Genomic DNA, 12,044 nt, shown 5'->3' with positions numbered 1-12,044 from the left:
TGCTGAAATTCTTTCCATCACCTCAGTGGCTTGTATGTCCTCAGGCTGCTGACAGTGGGCCTTTTCAGTCAAAGCTGACGTGTTATGAACGGAGTTGTCCTGTGACATGCGTCCATTTGCAACACGTATGATGATACCGTCCAATTTTTCCTCCGTGTTTGTGCCCCATAGAAATGCAAGGCCTCGTCGTCAGTTGCGATGCCAGCTGCCGCTGCCGAATTCCAATTAGTCTTCACACACAAAAGAAATGCACCTCAAAAGTTAGGTTCTTAAGCTCGTGGTGTTGAACCAATATTTTCTCAAATGTGGGTCGCTCAGGTGCTGAGGTGACTAAATAACATCAGATATGTAACAGTGTGCGAGCTGAATCCACTCTGAAGGACTAAGCTAGAACACGAACCATAGAAAGTTTGCATTCAATAGGGCAGTGGCTTGAGATGAAAAAATTGGTTACACGTTAGAAGAGCTGAGTGTAGTGTGCTGAGTTATCACCATGATTGAGAAATAAGCTAACTGACATCTGAACACCAGGTGTGTGTGTGCAGGTGTGTGGACCACTTCATTCCTTGCTGGCAGACACACAAGACCTGGATTATTGTCTCACAATGGCCCATTTCTGGCATGACATGCTTGGTCTGAATTGAATGCCTGGTCAAAGTCATCTGTGTGCAATATACGTACACTTATCTACCTGCCACATTCTCCTTTGGGTCTGAGGCAAATGAAATGACTGTCTTTCCAGCAGGTACCTCTCAGCCTTCCAGGAGGAAAAGATCAAAACAGCATGTTTCTCTCTCATCCTTCGTTTTTCAGTCTTCTTTCCTTTTTACATTTTAGCTTTATGAACGTGACCGTCCTCGTTACCCTGTTGACAGCTAGTTTCTTTCTTCCGTTGAGTTGTTCGATTTTGCTCACCTGCGGGCAGTTCTGAGACGTGGTGAGCATCTCGATTCTGCAGTCACAAAACTCCACACATCGGTTCCCCCAGCGCACGCTGGCTGAGCCCGAAACCCGCAAGTGTGGGCCGCCCCTCCAGTAATTGTGTCGCCAAATGGAGTTCGCTCTCATTTGCTTAACCACTCAGTTGTAATTGAATCCTGATGAGAAGCTGGGTTTCCATCCAGAATTATTCCCCTTCTCCTGCCGAGAAGGTGGTAAAGTGGCCATTTCTTCCCCACAGCAGCCCTAGAACAGTTTACAGATGGTTTTATCCCTTTATCCTCCCTGATGTTTTCCAGCCTTGGAGCGATTATGGCCTTGAGACTGTAGGCGCCATTCCCAAGGGATATTTCTCCTGTTGCTCTCTCTCTGCATCGCTGGAAACCTTATAACAAAGCATAATGATGCATCCCTTCCTTCTTTCTCCCTATCTCACCATCCTAAGAGTGCCCTAAAAATGTTTGGCTAGAATATCCATGCCTAAGTTATACTTTTACCTAAATTGGCTACAACCAATTTGGAGATACCCAAGTGAATATTTCTCGAAATCTGATCTCCTGGCCACCTGCAGCAGTATCACCTAGAGCAGTGCTCTCAAAAGATGGTCCCCTGACCTACATCAGCATCACCTGGAAATTTGTTAGAAATGCAGATTCCTAGGCCTCACCCAAACCTACTGAATGAGAAATTCTGGAGGGGCGGACCAGAAATACGTGTTTTGAAACAACTCCTCCAGGTGAATGAATGCATGAGAACCACTGAGTTAAAGCTCTTGTTAAAAGTTCAAATTCCTGGGCCTGCTCCACTACTTACTAAATAAGAATTCGTTACAGATAAGACCCAGAAAGGTAGGTAGGTATAGGTAGATTAGATAGACAGGTAGATGTGTGTGTGTGTGTGTGTGTGTGTGTGTGTATTTAAATTTTATCTTGAAATAATTTTAGATTACAGAAGAGTTACAAAGATAGAATTCCTATATACCCATCTTCGATTTTCCCCAAATGTTAATACTTTAAATAACTAGTGTGCATTTATCAAAATTGAGAAATTAACAATGTAAAAATACTCTTAACTACAGACTTTATTCACATTTCACCAGTTTTTACATGAATGTCTTTTTGCTGTCCAAGGATCCAATCCAGTTTTCAGTTTCTCAGTCTTTTATTTCATGATCTTGACAATTTTGAAAAGTACAAGTCAGGTATTTTGTAGAATGTCCCTTAATTGGAATTTTTTTCTGACATTTTCTCATGAGCAGATGAAGATTAAGGTTATGGGTTTGGGGCAGAGTAAAATACAAATGGGGGTCACCCTTATCATCACATCATATCAGGGGGCCCATTAAATCAACGTGACTTAGCACTAGTGATGTTAACTTAGTGGTACAGTTAGAGTCTGCTGAGTTTATCCACTGTTCAGTTATTCTTTTTCCTTTTCCATATTCTTAAGCTAGGCACTAAGTCCAGACAACGCTTAAGGGCAAAACAATTAATCTCTACCTCTCCAAAGGAAGAATATCAAAGAAGTTGTAGGCATATGTTTAAACCACCAGAATAATTAGTAAATATTTGGGGTGAGATTCTTTTAAGTCATATAAATGTTCAGTGTCTCTTATAATTTCCCACATGAATTTTAGCATTCCTCAGTGGGCCTTGCCTGCAGCAGTTTTTCCTCTAATGTTCTAATGGTAATATTCCATGTCACTCATTCCTTCAAAATTTATTAGTTGGGATTGTTCTGTGAGTAGGATTCATTCCATCTTTCCTATTTGTTGATTATTTTGGTCACTTATTTGTTAATAGTATGGATTCCTGAGTATGTATTGTGTGTATTCTTGGATAGTCATTCAGTACCATCATTATTTATTTTGTTGCTAATATTATTCTAGCTTTGTTCGTTGCGAGCTCTTTTAGGTTGGCTCCTACGTCCTTCTGACATCCCCCCTTCCATTTTTTTTTTCTTTTGTGGACTTCTTGCTTCCTGACATGACAGGTTGATCCAGACTTGTCTTGCATGTGCTTTGCCCCAACTTCAGAATCACCCATTTCTCCAAAGAGACCTGGTTCTTTTTGTTGAAAGATGGTATTTCAAAACCAGTCTGGTCACTAGATGTTGCATTGGAGTGTCACTACTTCTAGACTCTCTCAGTGGATAGTGGTAGGGTACCTATGTATGTATGTATGCTAGCCCACACATGCATGTACGTATGTGTAAGATAACCCACGCATGCAAGTGTCTCACTCTAAGCCGTGAGTTTACGCTATGTCTGACTCCGCCTCACGCCGCTTGTTCCATTCTAGCCACATTCTCTTGTTTGCGTTTAAATTCTTTACCTAACTCTGAGAAACCTGGTTCCCATTACATACAATTTCTTCCTTGTTTTGTTTGACTCCAGTATGGGTAGCAGTTCCAGCATTGCTAACTTGTATCCCTGTGGAAAATTTACAAATGAGAGTACCATTTTATGTGCTGTTCTTCTTGTCTTTATCCTTAGAGTTTCCAGTCATACACTATTTTTAAAAGTTACTTAGGACAGCTCCTTTCCTATTCATCCCCTTCAGTGAAATTCTCTGATACATTTATGATGCAGTTCATTTGTCACAGTCTGCATTCCATTTTAGGATCCCCTAACTTCTTGGTTGATTTTGCATACAGTAGAGTCCAGTTGTTGTGACGTGTTGTTCTTAGGGTTTGGGCAAGTGCCTGGAGTCATGTTTCTACATCACAGTACCATACAGAACGTTTCCGCTGCCCCCAAGTGCCCTTGTGCAGTCCCTTTGTAGTCAACCCCTCCTCTCTCTCCTATAACCACTGGCATCCACTGATCTATTTTCCACCCCTATGGTTTTGCTTTTTCCTAGAATGTCATATGAATGAATTATATAATATGTAGTATTTTTGGTTTAACTTTTTCACTTAGCAAAATGCATTTAAGATTCATTCACATTCTTCCAAGAATCAATAGTTCCCTTTTGTTGCTGAGTAGTATCCTATTGCCTGGGTAGACCATGGTTAGTTTATCCATTCACCTGTTGACACATGTCTTAGTTGTTTCCAGTTTTAGTGTTTATGAATGAAGTTTCTATAAACATTTACGAGCACACTTGTGTGAACATAACTTTTCAATTCACTTGGATAAACAGCTAGGATTGGAACTACTGCTTGATACGTTAACTCTATATTTAACATTTTGGAAATGCCAAACTATTTTCCAAACTGGTTGTACCATTGTGCATTTCCACCAACAATGAATGAGATCCTATTGCTCTGCACCTTCTCTAGTATTTGATATTGTTAGTATTTTTTAAAAGCTATTTTAATAGGTATTTAGTTTTTATTTATTTATCATTGTGGCTTTTTCTGCTTTTTGGGGGGAGGAGTTGTTTAGCTCTTCTTTCTTTTTTTTTTTTTTTTTTGTGGTACCCGGGCCTCTCACTGTTGTGGCCTCTCCCGTTGCGGAGCACAGGCTCCAGACGCGCAGACTCAGCGGCCGTGGCTCACGGGCCCAGCCGCTCCGCGGCATGTGGGATCTTCCCGGGCCGGGGCACGAACCCGCGTCCCCTGCATCGGCAGGCAGACTCTCAACTACTGTGCCACCAGGGAAGCCCCTCTCTTATTTCTTAAAGTAGTTTAGGTTGCTGATTTTGGATGTTTCTTCTTTCCGAACATAAGCATTTAATGATATCTATTTCTGTATAAACATCAGTTTAGCTGTAATCTATATATTTTGAGATGTTGCCGTTTCATTTTCATTTAGTTAGAAATACTTTTAAATTTCCCTTGACATCTCCTCTTTAACACGTGGGTAGATGTGTGTTGTTTAATTTCCAAGTTAATTTAGATGTATGTTGTTTAATTTCCAAGTGTTCGGAGATTTTCCTCTTTTCTTTCTGTTATTGATTTTCAGTTTGATTCTGTTATTGTCTGAGAGCATAATGTTCTTTTGAATTTAAGGGTTTTTTTCTCTTTTATGACCCAGAAGATGGTCTAGCTTAATGAATGTTCCATTTCCCACTTGAAAAGAATGTCTACTCTTCTGTTGTCCTGGGAATCGCTCTGTAAATGTCAGTTAGGTCAAGTTGGTTGATAGTGTCGCTGGACTTCTATACTTTATAGAAGGACTACCGGTGATTTCAAGCACATTGAAGGTTGAGAGCCACTTAGAGAGAGCTGACACTGATTGGGATTCAGATGTAATGGAGGGGGCTTCCCTGGTGGCGCAGTGGTTGAGAGTCCGCCTGCCGATGCAGGGGACACGGGTTAGTGCCCCGGTCCGGGAAGATCCCACATGCCGTGGAGTGGCTGGGCCCGTGAGCCATGGCCGCTGAGCCTGCGCGTCTGGAGCCTGTGCTCCGCAGCGGGAGAGGCCACAACAGTGAGAGGCCCGCGTACCACAAAAACTAACCAAACAAACAGACAAACAATAAAAGATGTAATGGAGGTTCACTTTTGGATTAGAGTTTATACTTTCCTATGCTTATGGAAGCCTAGTAGCTTCCACCCAGTTGTCGATGCTCTGGGTATAAGCTTGTTAATTATGGGTATCTCCACATTACAAAAAGAACAAGGTTTTCTTCTTGTCTCTGCCCCTAGGTCTTCTGCCCATTGGATGACCTTTGGGGCCTTTCCTACAAATAATCCTCTCTACCTCTTTTGTCTATGCAAGCCTTTCTTAAGTTGTGTTTCATAAAACAAACAAACAAACAAAACCCACTAGATCCAGGAGCTGCTACTAAGCAGGTGTTGAGTAGTGGAGAGGGTATCAGTTGCTTGCTAAACTGCTGCATGTTCCCCTGTCTTGATATTCATAAGCCAGTTAATACCATAATGGTCCTGAGAAGTCTGGAGTAAACACATTGATTTTTCTGTTTAATCCCCTTTTCTATTAACATGAAATGGAAAATGCTAACTACCTTATAAGGATTTTTAAGATCAGATAACATACATAGAACACACATTTGTAGGTTGGGCACATAGTATGTGGTCAATAAAAATTTATTCCTCTGATTTATAATAGTTGATCTTGTTCTTGTTGTTTTATTTTTAGATTTACTCCATTGGCTGTGAGCTTGAAAAGTTGAAACGGGTATAAAGGGGAAAAAATTATGAGAATGCAAACACCAGAAAAGCAATAGAAGTTGACATGAGTTTTACCTGTTCAAGTACTTTTATACTGTAGTTGACTGTGGTTTTCTTGTAGTGTCTTACATTCATTTTAAAGCCCTCCCATCCAGTTTGTCTACCTAAACCTACCTCTCCGGAATGAGTATCACTGGTACTCCTGTGCATACAAGTGCATTACTAAGAAGAGGAGGCTGTGCCTTACCATGGAAGGTACACCAAGTATGAACTCAGCATAATATCCTCAGCCTTCCTCATTCAGCAAATCACCAAGGACGTGCTATGCACTCAGAATTTGCAAGTTCCGCCTCCCCGTCTACTTTCCCTGGTTTGTTTGGTATCTCTGCGAGAACTTTATTGATACTCTGCTTTCTTTTCTTACACAGGTGGGCTCTGCATTGCCCAGTCCGTGAGAATCCCCCAAGAACGCAAAGACAGGACCATTGACTTCGATAAAATTATCAAACAGCTCCTGGACACACCTAACTCCAGGGCTGTCGTGATTTTTGCCAACGATGAGGATATCAAGTAAGGCTGACTGGAGAAATTCGTTAATATGCATGTTGCAATTTAGGAGACAGAAAGATCAGGATCCTGGCAGACAAAGGGGAAAAGATAGCACAGAATCAAATCGATAATTACATGGTGGCAAAGTCTGTTCGCGCTTTCTACCCCACAGAAGTAATTAGAGCGAACCGTGGAAGCAGCGGCATGTTTCTGTCATATATTTCCCCCCATTAGCTAAAAAATTGTATTCAATTACTTGTAAAAAGAGAAAACCCCTGGACTTTCTGAAGGTTCTTTTATTAAATAATATATCCACGTGTAACAGACTTTTATCTAGAGTGGTTCTTCTCAATGTAAAAGTGCCTTATATTTCTGGCCGTATTACTCCTGCTTTGGACTTCATGTGTTCAAAACCAAGCTTGTCATATCTCTACATTCTCCAATCCACTTGTTGTCTTTTTCTTTACCTTGATCCTCCTTGGTGTCAACAATCTGATTGTTAATTTTGACTTTCCTTTTTAGCTCATTCCTTGGCCAAGCCATGGAGGGCTAACCTTTGAAATGTTTCTAGAACACAAATAGGCCCTGTTTCCATTTCTGACCACTGCCACCTCGGTTGGTCCACAATCCTTATCATTTTTAGAACAAACAGTAATTACACCTGATTTAAAATATCAAAAAATGTTAAAAAATCTAGATTAAAAAAAAAAAGATGCATTCATCCTGTCCCGTAGCTAACAACTTCTCCTTTCCAGACGCTATAGCCAATAACCAGTGTCTTGTATATTTTTCTAGGGACAGTGTGTATATTTTTACACAAATGGTAGAACACTATTGATCTCCCCCCTGCTCGCCTTCACTCACTCTTTCTTCGTGGAAATCTCTGGATGTCAGTACCTATAGATCTATTCAGTCTTTTCAATAGCCATGCAGAATTGCATTTTATATATTTCCTGTCATTTATCTAACTGCTCCCTTCCTGATTGACATTTAAGTTTGATTACAGACTTTTGCAATTACAAATTGTGTTGCGATAAACTTTCTCTTCCACAAATCTGTGTGTGCAAATATGAAATGTTAATATACACATACTTTACAATGTGTGATATATAATATTAACATACTGCAAATATATAATAATTACAAGTGTATTACTTTATATATTTGTAAGTATTTAAAACAGAAATTCCTGGAAAATAAGTTTCCAGGACAAAGATGCGTTCCTTCTTAAATGTGAATGTTGTTTTCCAAAGAGATGTTGCCAGTTTACACCTCTGCCGATGGGAAAGCTGTGTGGATTTTTTTAATCTTAGTTTGTCTCACAGTTCAAAATAATATGTCACTTAATTTGAAGGTGAATATATTTTATTAAGGGTAAAGTTGAAGGTTCCAGGCCATTGTTACCCCCACGTGGAGTATTGCACCTCCATCACTGCCAGCCTGCCGGTCCTGTGTGTCCCCCTCCATGTGTATCCTCCATCTGCTTCTGAATCCACCCATCACTTAATTGGAGTCTGTATTCTCCACTAGTTTGTACACATCATTAAAATGGAGGTGATGCCCCTTTTGACTTCCTTTCATAACCTTAACCCCATCACTGTTTTGAGCTCTGACATGGGTGGCAGGACGAGTAAATGAGAAGAGTATTAAACCTCAAGTCAGGATACCCGAGGATGGATTTTTTTTTTTTTTTTTTTGCTACTTAAATACCACTGTCTCACCTTGGGCAAGCCTCGCCCCACACCCTACTTCCCTAACTCTTTGAGGCCTCAGTCTTCCCATCAGTAAAAGGAAAATCCTTTTGAGCTCTTTCTATGTTGATCTGGACTTGTGCTTTTCTAGCTTTATTTCGTCCCATGCTCCCTCGTGCTTTGTGTACTGCAGGCAAGGGGCCATTTGTGTTTCCTCCTCCCTGGGTCTTTGTACATTCTCTTCCAGCTGCCTGGAGTGCTTTGCTTCCCCACTTCATCATTTTAGTGCCGTCGATAGTGTTGCTTTTGAGGGAAGATTTCTCTGAACAATGTAGCTTTGATAAGTTTCTCATAACAACTCAGTTTCATAGTTTATGTCACTGATGTAATTTTACATCCTTTGATCATTTAAATAGTGTCTGTATTCTCCACTAGTCTGTAGCCATCATTAAGACAGAGATGATGCCCCTTTTGAGTCCCTTTCATATCCTTAGCCCTTATCACAGTGTTCAGTACATGGCAGATCCTCAGTGAATGTCATCAAATGAGAATGAATCAAATGCCTAGTCTGTTTAATAATTTAAGTAAAGGCCTCTCTCTCTGAACTTCACGATGGTTTAAAATGTGGTCCTATTTTTGCATGTAGACCCTGCCTTCACTCACTCAGTTCTCCACCTACAAGGCATGACTGGTCCTCCAGTGTGTCCTAATCACTCCTCCATCAGGGCTTTGACTCATGGTGTTTCTCCTCTCCCTCGCTACCTGTTGAGATTGTGTCTGTTCTTCGAGGTTTACTTGCAACATGCCCTTCTCCATGAAACTGTTTCTGATCACCCCTTAGACGTATCATTTCTCTCCTTACAAAATGCTGATTCTCTCGCTCTTAGGGCATTTTCTTCAACACTTTGTGATTTAGTTATTTAAGGCACTTTGTTGTTATAATATTACTCTTTCTTTTTTTTTTTGCTCCAGATCTTGTCAACTCATACTTTTCTTAATCATCTCATAAATTTTTTTCATACATATTTTGCACATTCTAAAATATGTAATACATTGATAAGGTGTGGCCCCCTGTTTATACTTATGTACATGACACATAAAAGATTTATTTACTAATAGCTCTGGTGATTAATTTGTTGTAATATCCTTGACTTGCAGGTAGCGTGAGGTTTTAGTTTACGATGTAAAAAGGTATAAAATCTGCTCAACAGCTATGCTCATTATTGTTTGCATGGGAGTTTATGGTTGAACACCATTGTGTAGTGTGACTCATAGAAGTGACAGCAGTAATAGTTTTTGAGCACAGTAATAAAAGTCAAGTGCATATATAAGTTTCTTCCAAAACATGAACGTAAGCCCACTGTTAACCCACAATGTTATGTTATTTCTTTTTTGAGAAGATCTGCACTGTAGATGGGGAATTTTGAGATTTCTTAGAACATTAATTTCAAATACTTTGTCAGAGAATAGCAGTGAGAAGACCTTAATATCTAGATTTTGAAGCTAAGTGCTTAATCAGTCATGGGTACTGATAATTTGAATGTTAGACAAGAGTGTATTGTTTTCCTGAAACGCTTTTTTTTTCTGATTATAAAAGTAATACAGGGCTATTGTAACCCACTGGAAAATAATGGAAACATTTTTGCCGTTGCATTTTAGTTAAAGGAATCCTTACGTTTACTCTGCCCCCTGCTTATCTAGAAGAATTAAAGGTTAGAATAATCACAAATCAGGATCGCAAGTAATCCCCTATAAAACTTGCTATCCCAACACTCAGAGATAACCACTAATAATATTCTGGTTTAACATTTGCAATTATTTTATTCTAAATGTAAGTCAGTTTTCCCCAACAGAATCAGGATCGCATAGAATTTGATATTCTACTTTTTGCAGTTCACATCTCATACCATAATATGTTTAAATGGTTCAATCTTATTTCTCTTAATAAATTAACCCACACTTTTATGGAAACATATTAAAGTGAATATTTACTTTTTGTATTTATATCAGTTTTGTCTTTCTTACCTTGTTATAGTTGGCTTCTCCCCATCCTTTCCATGCTCTTCAAACCTCATCAGCACTTTCTCAATGAACTGTTATTAGCAACAAATTGTATATTATCCTTATTTTTCTGTGCTGTCATACAACTCTATACTTTTAAGTACGCATATATTCATATATGTGGGGCCAGCCTTCATTATGTAAGAACTGAATAATCTTTTTCAGTTTTTTTAATTTGACTTTTTTTTTCTTAACAATACCGTGCAGAAATCAAACTATGTATAATTTTAATTGGTCTCTAATCCATCCTTTGGATGCACTATCATTTCTTTAACCAGTCCCTCATTGCTCTGCATTTAGGTTACCTCCAGTAATGAACATACGATTTTCACAGCATCAGTAATCATATCCTTTGGATAGATTAGTATCAATAGAAATGGTATCTCTATGGATAAAGTATAAACGATTGTGTTTTATTTTTGTGAAAATAATAAAGGCACATAATTTTTTAAAAAAACAAAATATGACTAAAACATTTTTGATGCAAAACATTGGTCTCCTGTCCCATCCCACCATACTCTCTGGTTTTGTTCTCCTTGAGCAATTATTATATTTCTTTAAGCGAATTCTACTGCTTTTACCTGCCTAATGTGCTTATACTGCAATTTTGGAACTATTACTTTAAAATATTATCTATCAATTCCTCTTATGTGAGGTAGAATTTGGCTCATTTTACACCTCCTTTATCTTCCCAACATTGTTCTATCAGATTTTCATTTAGTAAAAATCAGAGTTGACATTGTTATGATTGTATAACTATTATATACTACAGCATCAAGTATTTTTTCTGTGATATGATTTTGGGGGAAAAACTTTTTGTTTTTCCTGGAGTTAATATGACAGTTTTTTTACTTGCATAGTTATCTTTAATATTTTATTATTAATGTCCTAGGCCTATCACTTTTCCCATATGTTCATATATATAAAATAATCTGCGAGTTCCATTACTTTTTCGGACACTTCCCTCCTGAAAGCTTTATCTTTCTGTTTTAAACTAGACTGGTCTCTATTATTTTAAGATTTTCTTTTTCTTTCTCTCTCTCTTTCTTTCATTTTTATTCATCATTTATTTTCTTTTTTTGCTGAAGTGTACCCTCCAATGATTTTCTAGTAAAGGAAAAATTAAAGAAAAACTTTTCTGTGTGTTTCATGCCTAAAAATATTCTCATCCTGCCTCCACACTTAATTACTAGTTGGAAATGTAAGGTGTGGTCTCATATTTATTTTTAAACACATCATACCTGGCACGTAAATGATTTATAGCAAGTATCTATGGTGACTAATGAATTACAAAACTTGAAACTTGCAAGGCATTTGAGATTCTAAGTTTGCATAGGAAAATCTTTAAGATCCCTTGGATATCTGTCTATCTATCTGTCTTTCCGTCTATCTGTCTGTCTTTCTACCTTTATAGATGCCAGTTCTATTTGTATAGAGATTCTGTGTGTGTTAAATATTAGAATTCTAGATTATGAATGTTTTTTTCTCAAAATTTGGAAGGCATTACTTCATCATCTGTCATCCTTTTTTTTTTTTTCTCCCCTTCTCTTGAGAGATTGGTAATATTCTGCTTCTTATTACTCTCCAGAGGTCCCGATTTTCTCTTGAAAGCTTTATTCTCACTTTTTCCAGAATTCTTAATTCTGTGACATGCTTTATTTCCCCCCATTAAATTGCTGGATGAGTCTCTTTTAATTTGGAAATTCATACTTTCAATTCCTTGCA

At 38.5% G+C, this 12,044-nt stretch overlaps 1 protein-coding gene across 4 annotated transcripts in view; it reads left to right on the top strand.

Annotated features, from left to right (window-relative positions):
* Window positions 1–12,044, top strand: part of GRM7 (glutamate metabotropic receptor 7) — an 817,821-nt gene that overhangs the window by 428,985 nt on the left and 376,792 nt on the right. For all 4 annotated transcript variants that reach the window (XR_009543110.1, XR_009543109.1, XM_060163876.1 and 1 more), the window contains exon 3: window positions 6,447–6,588. Coding sequence is in view for 2 of the 4 variants with exons in the window: in XM_060163876.1 (XP_060019859.1) it covers window positions 6,447–6,588 (142 nt within the window). In the remaining 2 variants the exon portion in view is untranslated. The remainder of the gene's footprint in view (window positions 1–6,446; window positions 6,589–12,044) is intronic.

Source organism: Lagenorhynchus albirostris, chromosome 10, assembly GCF_949774975.1.
Source record: "Lagenorhynchus albirostris chromosome 10, mLagAlb1.1, whole genome shotgun sequence".
NCBI lineage: Eukaryota > Metazoa > Chordata > Mammalia > Artiodactyla > Delphinidae > Lagenorhynchus > Lagenorhynchus albirostris.
Note: the sequence above shows the minus strand (reverse complement) of the source record. Positions and strands in the feature narration are given on the sequence as shown.